Genomic DNA, 20,085 nt, shown 5'->3' with positions numbered 1-20,085 from the left:
TTCACCCATTTGGATTTTTTTTTTCTATTTTTTTTTAGTACATTACATAATAAAATGAGAGGGGTCACTGAAAATTACAAATAAACAATGATACGGATTTGGTGACAGAAATAAAGTTATGGTTCTTGGAATAACTTGAGGAAAGAAAATGAAAGCGCAAAAAAAAAGTCTGGGTCCTTATTGGGTTAATGCCAACTCTTTCCATTCTGCTGTTTTCCAGGTTCTGTGAACATCGACAACCTCCAGTCTCTGTCGTCGGACGCTCTGTCCATGCAGCAGGCCTTGATGAGCGCACATGACGACTCACTAGATGGAACAGAAGAGGAGGATGAGGAGGAGGAGGAGATGGAAGAGGATGACCTGGAGGAGGACAGTGAAGATCTCCAGACGACAAACGTCAGCAACCTGGGCTTAGAACAAAGTGACTCCCTGGAGTAGCAAAGTGCTGCCCTGCACCCGCAATATTACTAATCCCAGGCTGAAGGTCCATCGATTTGTCATGGCCTCTGGTTTACCTGTCTGTGACTGACTGAAGCCCACGGCCTGCACTTGCTCGGAGTAATGTCCGCCCTCTGCACATTTTGGTGGACCAGAGCCGCCCGTGATGGGACTTCATCTCTCTGCTCCCATTGACAAAAAGGACGCACAAGCGGAGACTAATTTCTTGTACTGTTGAGACAGAAGGATGTAAACAGTGGTCTCTCCCGGACCCCGTCTGGTGGCGGCCGCTCCCCGCTCCGGCTGTTATTTAAGTGATGGACACATGTTTACAGAGCCACATGTTGTGGCCATATTGGTTTCCGGTTTTTGGTTTTTTTTTTAAACAAGATGTTTTTAGGTCAATTTTTTTTTTCTGTATTATTGATACTGAATGCTAATGAAATGTTTTCCCAGTTTTTCTTTCGGAAGACGACTGTATGTATAGATATGCCGGACTGGCACACGTGTATCTATATGTACATGGATAAAACTTTTCATCTCTAGAACAAAAAACCCCTAAGCATTTGTGTGTAAATTCTGGGACCGCACTCCCTCCCCGCCCCCCGATCTTTCAGATAACGAACTATTATCAGACTCATCTATTTTGGCAACTAAACTGTTTTATGAAATTTCCATATAAACAGAGTATGACAATTATAGAGCGGCCTGTGGCTTCACATTCTGTACTGCGGCCAGGAACGAGTACACAGGACAGGCGCTGAGTAATGTGGTGCCTGCTGGAGTAAGCAGTGTGCACGAGGAGGGGCGGCTTTACCTGCAATAATGTGCACAAAATTGGGGAGACATGAATCCAACATGCAGGTCCATATCGGACAAGTCTTTGGGCTCCATTCATTAAAACCAGGGTTGTTCACACCAGTCTTGCTGGAGACAGTCGCTCCCGATTCTTAAACTTAATAGCAAAGCCAAAAAAGAGGACTAAAAATCCTCCAAAAACGCAGCTGAAAAAGAGCCTTTCTCAGCTGTATTGTTGGAGGATTTTTAGTCCTCATTTGTGTTTAGTGATAGGACTCGCAAGCATGGAGACCCTTGACGTTGGGTTGCGAGCTTGCGTAACTTGGCCAAAATATCGACCAGTACCTCACATATTTATGTATTTTGTGCACTTTATTTTTCAGGGTGCAGCCAAGCCCAGCACGTTGGGTCTTGTATACAGGGGTATTCACACTGAGTGCTGGCCAGCCCACCTAATCGAATAGTATGGGCGTGACTGATAGGCTGAGACACTATGCATTACGTACATGTGAACACCGCCCTATACAGGCCTCTGTTGTGCAAATGTCTACTACGCAGTCACCCCCTCCATGAACTGGTAGGTTGTGAGTGGCTGTCTATTTAGTAACATCTCTGCTATATGGGCTGGCTGCATCCTGTAGTGCATTTGTTCAGAGACCTGCGCTCCCGATTCTTGAAGACGTGCATGCCTCTTCATGAATCTGGAGGGTCGGACGAGGGTTGTGCACCTCCATACGCTAAGCCAAGCTCCTGACCCTCTTCTCCATAGAACAAGCTTTAGCCCTGCTATTTTTCTTCCACAACATTGTGCTTCTTGCACGATTATGAATTAAAAAAATAGCATCACTGCCACCCAATGTGAGTGCGGCCTTACAAGCGCAGGGAAGTCACACCTCACATTCACTTATTCCCAATGAGGACAGCGCTATGAGTGCGGGTTTTAGTGTAATGACAGAAAACACGGCCAACGTTCACTACATGGGATTTATTTCATATCATCTATTACATGGCAAGACACATCCTAATACACTACAATGTACAGAGACCTCCACGTGTCAGACCTCGCCCCTCCTGTCTGTGGATGATACAACGGAGAGACTAATACTCGCAGGGACACTCATCGCCCACAGGAAGCCGCCATTAAAGCTATTTGTTGGCAACAAACATAACTGTTACACACGACCCCAAATCTCTCCATAACGTGTTACACAAACAGGTGAAAATCTCAGCAAGATAATGAGGAAAAAAATGCTGATTTGGCCAAAATGGGCAAAAAGATACAAGGAGCGGACGCCCAAAACACTGTCACAGGTAAATGCCCTGAAGGTCTTGGCAGCAAGTGGCCACTTACAATACTACAGATGAGTTATATCACAGGAAATCCAATGTGGATCCATTATCCGCTGCTCCAGGCCGCCATCATTCCTCCACCTCACAGAGTAAGGTACTGGTAGTAAGCCCTCATCTTTACTAGTACATAACAAAACTATTGCCCCAATAACCCTCTTTACGGTTGATCATGAGGTAGGTAGAGTTCTACCACAAAGGATCTCTCGACTACTGATTTCTAGCAGGGGGCAGACATTTTGGTAGAAGACTAACCAAAGCGCTCATGGGTAACGCAAAATAGCAAGGAGTTAATTCCATGTTTCTCTGAGCACATGGTGGTTAAACTGATGAGAAAGCAATAGGTAATAATCAATACCGGCCTGTAACTGATTAATTCAATGCAAATTTATATGTTATGTCATGCAGTCCTGATGTGAATGAATGTTCTCCCTGATCCGCCGTCCGAGTGGCACACGTTAGGTTGGGCAAAGCACTGCAAAAAAAAAAAAAAAAAAAAAAGAGGAAAAGGACAAAGATCATTTCACAGATGCGATGATCAGACAATTTTCAGTGGCAGAATTGTCAATGTTCTCTCCAGATGCGGCTTCTAAGAGAAGGCAAGGGGTTAATACGAAACACGTGCTAAGCCGGACTGACAGCAGGTGTAAATGATGTGCAAGTCTTAACATTATGGAAATTTATCTCCACTATTGTAAATGTGTGGCTTGTCACAAATACAGCACATAAATTACAAGAACAAAAGTCTAAATTAATGCCAATGTGGGGCAGGAGGACGGGGCCACGTGTGAGGAGTCATTAAAGTGGACCTGTGATCAGGATTGTGCTCAGTGACTACAGACAGTGTTAGGTCGGTGCCGTTATACTGATTACACGGATACCTGTGATCAGGATTGTGCTCAGTGACTACAGACAGTGTAATCAGTATAACAACACCAACCTGACCCTGATACCTGTGATCAGGATTGTGCTCAGTGACTACAGACAGTGTCAGATCGGTGCCGTTATACTGATTACACGGATACCTGTGATCAGGATTGTGCTCAGTGACTACAGACAGTGTAATCAGTATAACAACACCAACCTGACACTGATACCTGTGATCAGGATTGTGCTCAGTGACTACAGACAGTGTCAGGTCGGTGCCGTTATACTAATTACGTCTTGTGGAATCTGGATTTTCAGTTAATGAGATTCTCGTGTTCTGGGGCGGGGCTTCATGTGGTGCTCTGTTTAGGTATTCATAATGAAGACTGCTGACAGGACACTGATCCCTCAGTTTACATACTGAATATAATATGTATTGAAAAAAAAAAAATCACATCAGGCAGGCGCCGGTGGCAGTGAGTGCACTGCAGCATGATTGCATCTATACTATGCATTAAAAATTTTATTTAGGGATATACATTTACTTTGAAAACAATGGCGCCAGCTATGCCTGCGCAGTAGCATCTGTCAGCGATCTGATAATTTTTTTTCCTCTATCAAAATGGCGCTGGTGGCACCTGTGCAGTAGCATCTAATCGCTGATGGCCGTGCCTTCGCAGCAGCTTCTATCAGATTGCCGACAGATGCAACTGTGCAGGCATGGCCGGCGCCATTTTGAAAGATGTTTTTTCAAAATAAATGTATATCTCTAAATAAAATAATTGAATGCATATTACAGATGCGATCAGGCTGCAGCGCAGGTGCCTGCTGAATGATGTATATTTATTTTTTCTCAATACATTGTATTCCGGATGTAAAATAGGGGGCAGATCACTGACCTGTAATAAGCCATACAGATGAATAGCTAAGCAGAGCACATATGAAGACCCCCACAAGTAACTCACAGCACTGCAATGGAGCACAAGAATCTCATTAACAGAAAATAAAGATTACACAACAACCACAAGACGGATTTCATCACCAGGTATCAGTGTAATCAGTATAACAGCGCCGACCTGACAGTGTCTGTAGTTACTGAGCACAATCCTGCTGACAGGTTCCCTTTAATAATGATCAACATCCTAAAAGTGTGCAAATGTTAGATAATAAAGCATACAGATATGCAAAGTGATTGTATGTATGTATATATATATATATATATTCATACATACATACATACATACACACAGTTAGGTCCATATATATTTGGACAGAGACAACATTTTTCTAATTTTCGTTATAGACATTACCACAATGAATTTTAAACAAAACAATTCAGATGCAGTTGAAGTTCAGACTTTCAGTTTTCATTTGAGGGTATCCACATTAAAATTGGATGAAGGGTTTAGGAGTTTCAGCTCCTTAACATGTGCCACCCTGTTTTTAAAGGGACCAAAAGTAATTGGACAATTGACTCCAAGGCTATTTCATGGACATGTGTGGGCAATCCCTTCGTTATGTCATAGTAACATAGTAAGTAAGGCCGAAAAAAGACATTTGTCCATCCAGTTCAGCCTATATTCCATCATAATAAATCCCCAGATCTACGTCCTTCTACAGAACCTAATAATTGTATGATACAATATTGTTCTGCTCCAGGAAGACATCCAGGCCTCTCTTGAACCCCTCGACTGAGTTCGCCATCACCAACTCCTCAGGCAAGCAATTCCAGATTCTCACTGCCCTAACAGTAAAGAATCCTCTTCTATGTTGGTGGAAAAACCTTCTCTCCTCCAGACGCAAAGAATGCCCCCTTGTGCCCGTCACCTTCCTTGGTATAAACAGATCCTCAGCGAGATATTTGTATTGTCCCCTTATATACTTATACATGGTTATTAGATCGCCCCTCCGTCGTCTTTTTTCTAGACTAAATAATCCTAATTTTGCTAATCTATCTGGGTATTGTAGTTCTCCCATCCCCTTTATTAATTTTGTTGCCCTCCTTTGTACTCTCTCTAGTTCCATTATATCCTTCCTGAGCACCGGTGCCCAAAACTGGACACAGTACTCCATGTGCGGTCTAACTAGGGATTTGTACAGAGGCAGTATAATGCTCTCATCATGTGTATCCAGACCTCTTTTAATGCACCCCATGATCCTGTTTGCCTTAGCAGCTGCTGCCTGGCACTGGCTGCTCCAGGTAAGTTTATCATTAACTAGGATCCCCAAGTCCTTCTCCCTGTCAGATTTACCCAGTGGTTTCCCGTTCAGTGTGTAATGGTGATATTGATTCCTTCTTCCCATGTGTATAACCTTATCATTGTTAAACCTCATCTGCCACCTTTCAGCCCAAGTTTCCAACTTATCCAGATCCATCTGTAGCAGAATACTATCTTCTCATTTAAGCAGATAAAAGGCCTGGAGTTGATTTGAGGTGTAGTGCTGCATTTGGAAGGTTTTGCTATGAAGTAAACATGCGGTCTAAGGCTACTTTCACACTGGTGTTTTTTGCCAGATGTCGCAATGCGTCGTTTATGGCAAAAAACACATCCTGCAAAGTTGTTTGCAGGATGCGTTTTTGCCCCATAGATTAACATTGGCGACGCATTGCCACACGTCGCAACCGTCGTGTGACGGTTGCGCCGTGTTGTGGCGGACCGCCGGGAGCCAAAAACATTAAATGTAACGTTTTTTGCTCCTGATGGACCGCTTTTTCCGACCGCGCATGCGCGGCCGGAACTCCGCCCCCACCTCCCTGCACCTCACAATGGGGCAGCGGATGCGCCGGAGAAATGCATCCGCTGCACCCGTTGTGCAGTGCGTCAAACGCTAGCGTCGGAATCTCTGCCTGACGCATTGCGACGGGGAGATTCCGACGCTAGTGTGAAAGGAGCCTAAGGAGCTCTCCATGCAGGTGAAACAAGCCATCCCTAAGCTGCAAAAACAGAAAAAACCCATCCGAGAAATTGCTATAATATTAGGAGTGGCAAAATCTACAGTTTGGTCCATCCTGAGAAAGAAAGAAAGAAAGCACTGGTGAACTCATCAATGCAAAAAGACCTGGGCGCCCACGGAAGACAACAGTGGTGGATGATAGGAGAATAATCTCCATGGTGAAGATAAACCCCTTCACAACAGCCAACCAAGTGACCAACACTCTCCAGGAGGTCGGCGTATCAATATCCAAATCTACCATAAAGAGAAGACTGCATGAAAGTAACTACAGAGGGTTCACTGCACGGTGCAGCCACTCATAAGCATCAAGAAGAAAAAGGCTAAAAACATCTAAAAAAGCCGCACAGTTCTGGAAGAACATTCTATGGAGAGATGAAACCAAGATCAACCTCTACCAGAATGATGGAAAGAGAAAAGTATGGTGAAGGCGCGGTACAGCTCATGATCCAAAGTATACCACATCATCTGTAACACACGGCGGAGGCAGTGTGATGGCGCGGGCATGCATAAACCCGGCGGAGGCAGTGTGATGGCGCGGGCATGCATAAACCCGGCGGAGGCAGTGTGATGGCGCGGGCATTCATGGCTGCCAGTGGCACTGGGTCACTAGTGTTTATTGATGATGTGACACAGGAATGAATTCTGAGGTCTTCAGAGCCGCCATACTGTGCGCTCAGATCCAGCCAAATGCAGCCAAACTGATTGGTCGTCGTTTCATACTACAGATGGACAATGACCCAAAACATAAAGCCAAAGCAACCCAGGAGTTTATTAAAGCAAAGAAGTGGAAGATTCTTGAATGGCCAAGTCAGTCACCTGATCTCAACCCAATTGAGCAGCATTTCACTTGTTAACCCCTTCATGACCTTGGGATTTTTTTTGTTTTTCCGTGTTCATTTTTCACTCCCCTCCTTCCCAGAGCCATAACTTTTTTATTTTTCCGTCAATTTGGCCATGTGAGGGCTTATTTTTTGCGGGACGAGTTGTACTTTTGAATGACATCATTGGTTTTAGCATGCCGTGTACTAGAAAACAGGAAAAAATTCCAAGTGCGGTGAAATTGCAAAAAAAAGTGCAATCCCACACTTGTCTTTTGTTTGGCTTTTTTGCTAGGTTCACTAAATGCTAAAACTGACCTGCCATTATGATTCTCCAGGTCAGTACGAGTTCATAGACACCTAACATGTCTAGGTTAATTTTTACCTAAGTGGTGAAAAAAAATTCCAAACTTTGCTTAAAAAAAAAAAAAAAAAATTGCACCATTTTCCAATACCCGAAGCGTCTCCATTTTTTGTGATCTGGGGTCGGGTGAGGGCTTATTTTTTGCGTGCCGAGATGACGTTTTTAATGATAGCATTTTGGTGCAGATACGTTCTTTTGATCGCCCGTTATTGCATTTTAATGCAATGTCGCGGCGACCAAAAAAACGTAATTCTGGCGTTTCGAATTTTTTTTCTCGCTACGCCGTTTAGCGATCAGGTTAATGCTTTTTTTTTTAAATTGATAGATCGGGCGATTCTGAACGCGACAATACCAAATATGTGTAGATTTGATTTTTTTTTATTCATTTATTTTGATTGGGGCGAAAGGGGGGTGATTTAAACTTTTATTTTTTTTTACTTTTGCCATGCTTCAATAGCCTCCATGGGAGGCTAGAAGCAGGCACAGCACGATCGCCTCTGCTACATAGCAGCGATCTGCTGTTCGCTGCTATGTAGCTGAAAATCAGGTGTGCTGTGAGCGCCGACCACAGGGTGGCACTCACAGCTACCGGCGATCATGTGAAGGGGGTGGGCGATGACATCATTTCCGACCGCCCGGCCGGATGCGGTGGTTACATGCTGCTGTCTGCGTTTGACAGCGGCATTTAACTAGTTAATAGGCGCGGGCAGATCGCGATTCTGCCCGCACCTATTACGGGCACATGTCAGCTGTTCAAAACAGCTGACATGACCCGGCTTTGATGCGGGCTCACCACCGGAGCCCTCATCAAAGAGGGACTTCTGACATCGGACGTACTATCCCGTCCGAGGTCAGAAAGGGGTTAAAGGGCCCCTGCAGCCGTTATAAACTAAAAGAGCCACCTTGTGCAGCAGTAATGCTGCATTCTAACAAGGTGGCTCTTTTAGTTTTGTGTTAGCTTACTGCGCCTGCCTCGCAAAGATTTACACAGTGCCGGATTTGAAAAGAAAACAGCGCGGAGGGGGCGGCGCCGAAAGCCCCTGAAAATGTGAGTGACGGCAGAATACCCTTCAAACTGGGGGCTGAGGACCCGCCTCCGTGGACAAAGACAGGTATTTTTGCAAAGTTTCAAAACGCTTTATTTTAGTAATACCTGAACACAAAACTAAAAGAGCCACCTTGTTAGAATGCGGCATTACTGCTGCACAAGGTGGCTCTTTTAGTTTATAACGGCTGGAGGGGGGTGACAGAGTCCCTTTAAAGACTAAACTTCAGACAGAAAGGCCCAGAAACAAACAGCAAATGAAAACCACCGCAGTGAAGGCCTGGCAGAGCATCAAAAAGGAGGAAACACAGCGTCTGGTGATGTCCATGAGTTCAACACTTCAGGCAGTCATTGCCAACAAAGGGTTATCAGCCAAGTACTAGAAATGAACATTTTATTTAAAATTATTGAATCTGTCCAATTACTTTTGGTCCCTTTAAAAACAGGGGTGGCACATGTTAAGGAGCTGAAACTCCTAAACCCTTCATCCAATTTTAATGTGGATCCCCTCAAATGAAAGCTGAAAGTCTGAACTTCAACTGCATCTGAATTGTTTTGTTTAAAATTCATTGTGGTAAGGTCTATAACCAAAATTAGAAAAATGTTGTCTCTGTCCAAATATATATGGACCTAACTGTATATATACACACTACTCAGCAAGCAAGGTCCTGTTCACATCACGTATTGTTTCTACTTTTGGAATATAGGCCCGATTCATCAGTGTGGGCCAGAAAACTTTTGTGAAACTATTGCAAAAGTTTTGTGCAACAGACAGCAGCCCAAAAAATAATTGCAACTTTTGTGATTTTTACTCCAGTCTCAGTATATTTTGAAAAGTGAGTGAAGTTTAACACAATCCAACAAAAATAGCAGAAATATCCTTAAGTCCACGACTGATACACTCCTGTCTCTGACACAAGGCCGCCATATAATGTGCTAAATTAGGAGGTGCGCGCTTCAAAATGAACTTGGTGCCTCTTACTCCAACAATCTCTGCATAAGGATGGGAATGCTTTTTCCCCCCTCATTAAACATAAATTTAAAAAAAAAATCAAGATATGGTATCGCTGCATCTGGAAAAGTTCTGGCTATGAAAATATAAAATTAACTTGTACAATAAACCCCAAAAAGAGGCAAAACAAAATGCCAGAATTGTGTTGCTGTTTTGGGCACTACAATGCCAGCGAAGAAAATGTCATATCTACCCCAAACTCGTATCAATAAAACAGTGGGCGTGACAAGCAAAAAAGTAACCTCCAGCAATGGAAATATTAAGATAATACGTCTCAAATGATGACCGAGATCAATTATTTTTGTAACCACTTAAAAAAAGAACATGTTTGGTAATATTTCTCATAATCTTATTGAGCAATGATCACTAAACAGAATTCAGAATTTTAACATTTCATCCCACTTTGTGGTCTACAACACATTATATGATAAAATAAATGTTAAGCAAAATTACAACTTTTCCTGTAAAAAAAAAACCCATAAGCCTCTGGCATCAGAAAACTAAAGGTTCTGCCTCTGTCGAAAGGGGAGGAAAACAAAGTACAAATTAAAAATCGCCTGGTATGTCTACTTTCAGTAAAAAGCCCCCAAAATGAGAAATGTACATAACATAATAAACTACTAGGTTCTCTCCTCTGATCCGGCTTCCCACCAATACTGTCACTCTGGTGTTGTGACGCTCAGATCGGCCGCAGGTTGACGACACAATTCTGAGCTCGGTGACTTGTGCTCTTGACGTCACCACTGTATGAACCGCTGGATCGAGGGGGTGAAGTACTAGTGAGTTTGTAATTGTTTGTACTTTACACTCCTTAGGAACCACTATAATAAACGTGAACATCCCCTTTAAGGGGTTAAATATAAAGGAAAAAAGTTTGCAGATATTGGAGGACATTTGTGCCATAAAGATGGTGTAACATTTAAGATATAACTCCATTTTGGAAGGAGAAACAAAGCGTAAAGTGTATGTCTAATATACGTAAATTGGTCTGCTTGCATAGGTCATTAATTAACTAGAATGGAAAAAATAAAACAACCGCTTTGCATTACAGAATAGCAGGATGGACGGCGCTGACGTAAGGGAAGTCACACGCAATGTATCCCTGTAATACCGACCATTGACCTTGAAGTGCTGAGGACCAGAAGTGTGATGTGAACAGGGCCCAAGAAACGATGAATCATGTGATAATATTTAATACTCGAGGAGATGAAGCGTGGACACATGAACCGCAGGGAGCTCGAGACTTCTAACCACGGGCACCATTAGTCCTCAATAGAGCTGATATTTACAGCCCAACCTCTATGACGACGGTCTATTCTTACCGCATCCTTTTATTTCTTTCTACACTAGGAAGGCAGGAGAAGAACTTTACCTTTTAATATGTAGTCCGTTAATAGCATCGGGACCTTCTCACTGTCTTCTTTCATCGCAAACAATACTGCGGGGACAGAAACACAGAAAGCCATGGTGTTAGTACAGGAAAATGATCAATATGGGTCTAGTGTGTATAGACATTGATGCTGCGGATCTGTGGCCATTACTGGGAATATTAATAAGTCACCACTGGGGGGCAGGCTTACTGTTAGTCAGCATCTGCAGGTCCTCCACGGTCGGGGGTGTCGCTTTCTTCTCATAAGGGATGACTGTATTCAGATACTGTGAGAGAAGATCATGTTCACACATCACAATCAAACGTCCTGTATGTGACCGCTGGGAGTAACACCATTACTTTTCACGTGCTCCGTCCAGCTACAATTTACTATCTGGTGATTCAGGAATTTGGGACTGATCTGTGCACTGGATGCCTTATTCAGCTTAAGGGCTCCTTCTCACTTGTGAGAAATACGTCCGAGTCTCGCAGGTTAAAACCCTGCTCTGCTGCCGGCACTCCAGAGCGGAGCGTGCGGCCGCACAGCAATACATGGAGCTGCACGCTCCGCTCTGGAGTGCCGGCACCACAGCTGGGTTTTAACCTGCGAGACTCGGACATATTTTTCACAAGTGAGAAGGAGACCTTAAAGTGGATATTTTCCAGCTGTAAACCACATACGTTATTAAAAGAAACTAGGACCTGAGGATGCTGGTATACTTACTATGAAAAGCCATTTCAGCTAAAGAGTCTTATCCAACCTGACTGTCTAAAATCTCACACTTCTCAGTACAAGCTGCAGGTCACACAGGAGCTGCCACTAAAGCTGGGAGAGCGGAAATTATTTTTAACTTTCAGAAATGATTTTTACAGCCATTCTGACATGGATTTTTAAAGTACACCAGTCTTCTCAGGACTAAAAAATGTATTTAAAAATGTGTTGTGCAATCTGGTGATAAATCTGCTTTTAAGAATTAAGAAAAACCGCGGGCAGCCATCAGACACGTGTGAGCGCACACTCAGGAGCTGAGCATTGAGCACAATGGGACTCACCTGCTTCTCGTTCCCTGAATTACCAAATGTTTGTCTGATTCCCGTCTGCAGAATATTGGAGATGCCCTCCATGCTGAAACGCTGCAGAAGAGCAGAGCTTTAGTCACAAGGTGCACAGTAGTGAGAAACATCACTATTAAGATTAATACATTTACTATGCAGATGAACTTGGCCTGTGCTCGGTGAGTGGAGAATAATGACGCTACTCCTATCCCCCGGTCGCCCTGGTACCTTCATGGGCATCTGTCCGTTTCTCTCGGAGCGGTTGCTCTGCAGACTGAGGCCCTTCTCTTTCCTCCTCTTCTTCACCAGCTCTCTGTGCTCCTTCTGCTTGTTCTGCACCTCCAGCAGCGCCGTGATGAACGAATTCTTCACCTCTTTCTCAAACTCCAGCTCATCCCGCCGAGCAAGATGCTGCACCAGCTCTTCAGAATAGTCGCAGATGGCTCGCTCCACTCGCTCCAGTAACTGCATCAGCTCCTCCATGCTCATGTGCTGCAGACCTGCTGGATGGGACAGACGCGGAAACACAAGAAATGTTATTCTACAGCTTCTGCTATATAACGGAGTATAAAGCAATTGCCCTTTGTTATGTGGATGTGAGGGCGAGCTCACAGCCACACAAGCGTGGTCATTCTGGGCCACGTAATTCCAAAACTGCTCTTCCCTCTGTTAGGCCACATTCAGGCCGTATTTTATCACGTCATTATAGCAGATGGGGTCTTTCCAAACTTATTGACAAAATAAATATTATAAGTACATATAGATATATACACACATTTAACATGCAGCCCTTCAGATGAGAATTCGTTGCATGCACAATAACATGCTGAAAACTGGACTGAAAAAAAAAAAAGACTTCTGATGCCAATTCTCATATGCTGAATGTGAAGGTCATCAGGTGCCATTCTTGAAGGCCACGTTCACACGATCAGTATTTGGTCAGTATTTGACATCAGTATTTGTAAGACAAAATCAGGAGTGGAACAACCAGAGGAAAAGTACAATAGACACCCGTCACCACTTCTCTGTTTATCACCACTGCTGGTTTTAACTCACAAATACGGATATAAAATACTGACCAAATAGTGAACTTGGTCTTAGAATGGCACCATAGGACCTTCACATTTAGCATATGAGAATTGGCATCAGAAGTCTTTTTTTTTTACCAGTACAGGTTCCAGCAGGTTACTCTGCATGCAACCAACTCTCATCTCAAAGGCTGTGTGGATAATACACATATATATATATATATATATATATATATATATATATATATATATATATATATATATTGTGTGGAGATTAAGTATTTGATACTCTGCCGATTTTGCAGGCTATTAGTAATCGAGGAAGTGGCACTGGTGGCCACGAAACGTGCGTTGGGGACCATCGCCCGACCGCCCCCCCCTACCTCTGTGTAAGTGATAAGTGCTAGCACCCTTTTTCCACCACCATACTTAATGGCATTACTATAGAATCCCACTGCTTTGGGGTGACCTTGGTTGGATAGTATAGGTGCTTTTTCTTATGCATACCATTACAAGGGTATTTACATCTGGGGGAGTGGGGGGATGGGCGCTTTTCCAGCATTCCTGGGACATTCATCCTGTGCTCTAGTCATTAGATAATGTAATATTTTGATATATGTTTTTGTATTATTTATGGCAATTAAAGTTTGTTTTATAAATCATTGCTCTGAATTGCTCTCCTTTTGGCATTATTAGTAATCGTAGTAACAATGTGCTACAGTGTGTTCCATTAGCGAGCCACCAGGGGGCGCTGTGGCTGATATTTCCTGTTTGTAGGCTGGTAGTACAGGGTATAGTAGGGATGGATATACGGTTGGGCTCCGTCTACACACCGCATACATGTCACTACGGCTGGGGCCACGTCACTGTGATTTGCATTAAGTCCTCAGTTTCCATCTGCCAATTATCTAATGTGCTAAATGGTAACAATGGTCCTGAAACTTTCCTGTTAGTTTGAGTAGTGAGAAAGATACAAAACACAATGCAAGTGTGGGGTGAGCCGGAGCGCGGTGCGTGGAGTACGGTGCGTGGAGTGCGGTGCGTGGAGTGGTGTCCTTACTCTCTGCGCTCCAGTTATTGTTGAAGCTGTGGCTCAGAGCCTGCATCTCCTGGAGGAGGACGGTGTCAGAGCGAGAAGAAATCTCTTCAAGGTCGTTCTCATCTTCCTCCAGTTCTTCCTCAGGATCCGGGGAGTTCTGCATCATCTCCTCAATCTCTTCAATCACCTGCAGAGGAAAATCGGCATTATTATATACTGGGATATACTGGGAAATTGGTCTTCACACTGGGACATCTCTTATAAGAACACCTGCACAAGAAAATCCCTTTACATTGATAAAAAGTCTCCTGATCAGAGGAAACCAGCGACCGCACAGCTGCAGGTGCAAAACCTCGGGCTCTCGTCACTGCTGTCTACTGTTCAGGGGGCAGCGAGAGCGAGGAGGCGCGGGGGGAAGGCTGGCTGGGGGCGGACACTGGGTCAGAAAGAGTTAAAAATAAATCTTGAGCCATCCGCAATTTAGAGACCAACAAACACCACATGTGTCTCTACTGGGAAAGGGAGGAGTGAGAATATTGTGGGAATTACTAAAGATGGAATCACTATATGCGGAGCTGATCCCAGGCTGTATGGCTGCTCCAGATCCACGGGCGATTTCACTACAGAAATATGTAAAAAAAAAAAAAAAAAAAAAGAAAATGGAAAGTTTGTGGTCTGTGTCCGTGCTGCCAGGTAATTAAGAAACATCAAATGCCGGAGATAATGTAAAATATATATTTTTCTATTTTTCTGGGCGTTTCGAAGTGCAGCCCACTTCTTCAGGAAACAAAGACCATCTTCAGGTTTATGTTTCCTGAAGAAGAAGTGAGCTACACTTCAAAACGCCCAGAAAAATAAATAATCCTTTTTTTTTTACATTATCTCCAGCATTTTATGTTCCTTCATCACCTGGCAACGCGGATACAGACCACAAACGTTCTAATTTTTACAAATATCGTGGGAAGTTGCAGCTTAAAATAGCAACAGGGGTCCCGACCATCAGCCCAGCCACAGGAGCCCTCCGACCACGCCACAGGAGCCCCCCGACCACCGGCCCAGCCACAGGAGCCCCCCGACCATCGGCCCAGCCACAGGAGCCCCTCCGACCACGCCACAGGAGCCCCCCGACCACCGGCCCAGCCACAGGAGCCCCCCGACCACGCCACAGGAGCCCCCCGACCATCGGCCCAGCCACAGGAGCCCCCCGACCATCGGCCCAGCCACAGGGGCTCCCAAGCATCGGCCTTTCCGCTGTACATGTGGATCTATTGGCAGTCAGCCCACGTTTGAAAATCCACCATCTGGACCACAGTGTATTGGAGGCCGGGGTCCCTGCTCCTTCCGGGAACGTCCCCCCATTACAGCGCAGAATAGAAGTCTTTGGTGGGACGTGCTCAGATTTCCTGTCCTCCTATAATGCCGGTTGTGTTATACACCATAACGCACCCATTATTTTACTGCACATAGATTCCGATTCATTCTTTGATTTTTATGTTTAAGTATCTTTTCCTATTGGTCATTGATTATTCATTGCTGATTTTTTATTCCAAATTTTTTAATTCGTACCCGGATGGTCCTGACCCGACCGTCCATGATCTGATACTGCAGCAGCCACGCTCTACCGTACGGGACGTCATATCAGCAACCACTGGATGCGGCTCGGTGCTTGCCTATATGGTCACCGACGGGCAGATATCACAGTCTGCTGCACTAGAAGTCCTGTATAGTAGCATCAGGCAGTGTTTACAATCAACAGAAGTTGCATAGATCGTGCAACTCATCCAGGATGGCACATCAATGCGAGCTGTGGCAAGAAGGGTAGCTGTGTCTGTCAGCACAGTGTCCAGAGAATGGAGCAGATACCATGAGACGTGGAGGAGGCCATAGAAGGCAACAACCCAGCCACAGTGCCAGAGTCCTGCAAAATGACCTCCAGAAGGCTACTAACATCCATGTGTCTGCTCAAACTGTCAGACTCGAACATGATGCCCACAGACCATTCCATCAAAGTCTGCATTCCAAAACGTCACTGCATCTCTTCCAAGCTCCGGCGTGTGCCCAAACAGTGGTCCCCCCACATATGGGGTTTCAGCGTACTCGGGACAAACTTGACAACAACTTTTGCAGTCCACTTTCTCCTTTTACCCTTGGGAAAATAAAAAAAAATTGTTGCTAAAAGATCATTTTTGTAACTAAAAAGTTAAATGTTCATTTTTTTCTTCCATGTTGCTTCTGTTGCTGTGAAACACTTGAAGGGTAAATAAACTTCTTGAATGTGGTATTGAGCACCTTAAGGGGTGCAGTTTTTAGAATGGTGTCACTTTTGGGTATTTTCAGCCATATAGACCCCTTAAATTGACTTCATAACCCTAATACACAAACTGCCCACCTACTTTTGGACCACCCTGAGGCCAGTCCATGACATCAATGCCTTCATCATGCGGGAGCTGCTGACACTCCAGCCACATGAGGCCTGGCATTGTCATGCATCAGAAGGAGCCCAGTGCACCAGCATATGGTCTCACAAGGGGTCTGAGGATCTCATCTTGGTACCTAATGGCAGTCAGGCTACCTCTGGTAAGCACATGGAGGGCTGTGCGACCCTCCAAAGAAATGCCACACCACACCATTACTGACCCACTGCCAAACCGGTCATGCTGAAGGATGTTGCAGGCAGCAGATCGCTCTCCACGGCGTCTCCAGACTCTGTCACGTCTGTCACATGTGCTCAGTGTGAACCTGCTTTCATCTGTGAAGAGCACAGGGCACCAGTGGCGAATTTGCCAATCCTGGTGTTCTGTGGCAAATGCCAAGCGTCCTGCACGTTTTTGGGCTGTGAGCACAACCCCCATCTGTGGACGCCGGGCACTTAGACCATCCTCATGGAGTCGGTTTCTAACCGTTTGTGCAGACACATGCACATTTGTGGCCTGCTGGAGGTCATCTTGCAGGGTTCTGGCAGTGCTCCTCCTGGTCCTCCTTGCACAAAGGCTGAGGTAGCGGTCCTGCTGCTGGGTTGTTGCCCTCCTACAGCCCCCTCCACGTCTCCTGGTGTACTGGCCTGTCTCCTGGTAGCGCCTCCAGCCTCTGGACACTACGCTGACAGACACAACAAACCTTGTTGCCACAGCTCGCATTGATGTGCCATCCTGGATGAGCTGCACTACCTGAGCCACTTGTGTGGGTTGTAGAGTCTGTCTCATGCTACCACGAGTGTGAAAGCACAACCAACATTCAAAAGTGACCAAAACATCAGCCAGAAAGCATTGGTACTGAGAAGTAGTCTGTGGTCCCCACCTGCAGAACCGCTCCTTTATTGAGGGGGTCTTGATAATTGCCAATAATTTCCATCTGTTGTCTATTCCATTTGCACAACAGCATGTGAAATTGATTGTCAATCAGTGTTGCTTTTTAAGTGGACCGTTTGATTTCACAGAAGTTTGATTTACTTGGAGTTTTTTCTGTTTAAGTGTTCCCTTTATTTTTTTGAGCAGTGTAATATATGAGCTTCAATTTTTGTATTGAAGAACTGAAATGAATTAACTTTTTGATAATATTCCAATTTATTGAGATGCACTTGCCTACACAAATTACATTTATATTTTTGCCCCCAGTGGTATGGCTTGTGAATGGCCCCTCAGTCGGGCCCCTGTAACAGCGGCCATGTATGCCGTGTTCCCTTTACCTGGTCAGCGGTCAGCAGCGGCTCCTCAATGATACCAGAATCGTTCTCACTCTTCTCATTCAGTTCTTCCTCCTCTTTCTCATGGAACTGAAATCAGACGATAGGAAAGTTTTATACAAAAAGTCGTTTCTGTGCAATAATTATAATTTATTCATAAACTTCTCTCTCTGCCAGCAGCAACATCAAAGGAGGGTCCCCAATATCTCGGCTGCCATCAGCTCCTGAGCTCACAGTCGAGCTGACCACACAGATGAATATTAGGTAAAGCGTCAGATACTTTGCTGACGATGACAGGAACGTCCTGTAAATAGCTAATCATTCAGAAGACACATTTCAGATGTATGTGGAGCAGATTATGTAAGGAGCTTTCATTAGAAAACAAAAACAAAACATTGCTAGAAGGATCTGATCAGCACTGGCTGAGAAAAATGAGCCTTGTGTGACCCTCAGTAGGAAAAAGTCATTAATTTTAACTGGAGGAAGAAAGAGAATGAAAACAGTAAAAAAAAAAAAAAAAAAAAAAAAAAACGACAACCGAGCTTGTAAGGTGCTTTGAAGACTCAGGATGCTGTAGAAATGCATCTAAGCAGTGAATTAATGTCAGCGCTTTTGCATTTTTTTCATGCACCTAGAATAAAATTTTAAATTTAGAGATTAAAAAAATCTACCATTCTATATCCAAAGCTCTGAGGCAAATCTGTGTGTCTCCATGGTTACAGCCTAAACACAGTATAAGTGGAGTCTGACCCTGCAGTAATACTCCCAGCCTTCTCACCATTTGCTAACCTGCATTAAACAGGAGAACTAGGACATCTATATATATAATTGTCTAAGGGTTTTTCCGTCTGTCTGTGTCTGTCTTTCTGTCTGTCTGTCCTGGAAATCCCGCGTCTCTGATTGGTCGAGGCCGCCAGGCCTCGACCAATCAGCGACAGGCACAGTATCGACGTTGAAATCCAGCGTCTCTGATTGGTCGAGGCCGCCAGGCCTCGACCAATCAGCGACGGGCACAGCGACGATGATGTCATAAAGGACGTAGACATCCCGCGTCTCTGATTGGTCGAGGCAGTCAGGCCGCGACTGGCATAGCGACGATGATGTCATAAAGGACGTAGAAATCCCACGTTTCTGATTCAGCGACGGGCACAGTATCGATGTAGATGTCATAATGGTTGCCATGGCGACAATGATGTCATAAAGGTTGCCTCGACCAATCAGCGACGGGCACAGTCTGCCGCGAATTCTGGAATCATCATTGTCCATATACTACGGGACATGCATTTTCTAGAATACCCGATGCGTTAGAATCGGGCCACAATCTAGTCTACTATATAATTGTCTAAGGGTCACTTCCGTCTGTCTGTCCTTCTGTCTGTCACGGATATTCATTGGTCACGGCCTCTGTCTGTCATGGAAATCCAAGTCGCTGATTGGCCACGACCAATCAGCGACGGGCACAGTCCGGCGGCAACATGGCTGCTCCTTCCTCCCCGCAGTCAGTGCCCCTCCATACTTCCTTCCAGTCAGCGCTCACACAGGGTTAATGGCAGCGTTAATGGACCGCGCTATGCCGCGGTGTAACGCACTTGGTTAACGCTGCTATTAACCCTGTGTGACCAACGTTTTACTATTGATGCTGCCTATGCGGCATCAATAGTAAAAAGATCTAATGTTAAAAATAATAAAAAACAATAAAAAATCGTTATATACTCACCGGCCGTCGGCCCCTCGGATCCAGAACAGGCCTTTCCCGCTCGCGACGCTCCGGTAACTGGTCCATGCTGCGATCTCGCGAGATGATGACGTGCGGTCTCACGAGAGACGGGAGCGCGCGAGGAGCGTCGGTAACCGCTTCGCTTGGATCCGGGGGCTCCGGAAGGTGAGTATATAGCTATTTTTTATTATATATTTTTTTTTTTTTTTTAACAGGGATATGATGCCCACATTGCTATATACTACGTGGGCTGGGCAACATACTACATGGGCTGTACAATATACTACGTGGGCTCTGCAATATACTACGTGGGCTGTGCTATATACTGCGTGGCTGTGCAATATACTACGTGGGCTGGGCAATATACTACGTGGCTGGGTAATATACTACGTGGCTGGGCAATATACTACGTGGGCTGGGCAATATACTACGTGGGCTGGGCAATATACTACGTGGCTGGGCAATATACTACGTGGCTGGGCAATATACGACGTGGGCTGGGCAATATACGACGTGGGCTGGGCAATATACGACGTGGGCTGGGCAATAT

The 20,085-nt window shown here is 44.9% G+C and overlaps 2 protein-coding genes across 21 annotated transcripts in view; one reads left to right on the top strand and one right to left on the bottom strand.

Annotated features, from left to right (window-relative positions):
* PKNOX2 (PBX/knotted 1 homeobox 2) overlaps positions 1–1,139 on the top strand; it is a 340,867-nt gene extending 339,728 nt beyond the window's left edge. For all 12 annotated transcript variants that reach the window (XM_069741543.1, XM_069741540.1, XM_069741536.1 and 9 more), the window contains one exon: positions 221–1,139. In XM_069741543.1, coding sequence (XP_069597644.1) covers positions 221–438 — 218 coding nt within the window. In that variant the 3' untranslated portion in view covers positions 439–1,139. The remainder of the gene's footprint in view (positions 1–220) is intronic.
* A 1,067-nt stretch (positions 1,140–2,206) lies between these two features.
* Positions 2,207–20,085, bottom strand: part of FEZ1 (fasciculation and elongation protein zeta 1) — a 68,706-nt gene continuing 50,827 nt past the window's right edge. For 7 of the 9 annotated variants that reach the window (XM_069741546.1, XM_069741544.1, XM_069741545.1 and 4 more), the window contains 7 exons: positions 17,822–17,908; positions 14,158–14,323; positions 12,298–12,572; positions 12,067–12,147; positions 11,225–11,300; positions 11,017–11,082; positions 2,207–3,058 (listed from right to left, as the gene is read on the bottom strand). In XM_069741546.1, the coding sequence (XP_069597647.1) occupies positions 3,042–3,058; positions 11,017–11,082; positions 11,225–11,300; positions 12,067–12,147; positions 12,298–12,572; positions 14,158–14,323; positions 17,822–17,908 (768 nt within the window). In that variant the 3' untranslated portion in view covers positions 2,207–3,041. The remainder of the gene's footprint in view (positions 3,059–11,016; positions 11,083–11,224; positions 11,301–12,066; positions 12,148–12,297; positions 12,573–14,157; positions 14,324–17,821; positions 17,909–20,085) is intronic. The other 2 variants (XM_069741547.1, XM_069741553.1) reach the window with 1 other exon arrangement.

Source organism: Ranitomeya imitator, chromosome 10, assembly GCF_032444005.1.
Source record: "Ranitomeya imitator isolate aRanImi1 chromosome 10, aRanImi1.pri, whole genome shotgun sequence".
Lineage (NCBI taxonomy): Eukaryota > Metazoa > Chordata > Amphibia > Anura > Dendrobatidae > Ranitomeya > Ranitomeya imitator.
Note: the sequence above shows the minus strand (reverse complement) of the source record. Positions and strands in the feature narration are given on the sequence as shown.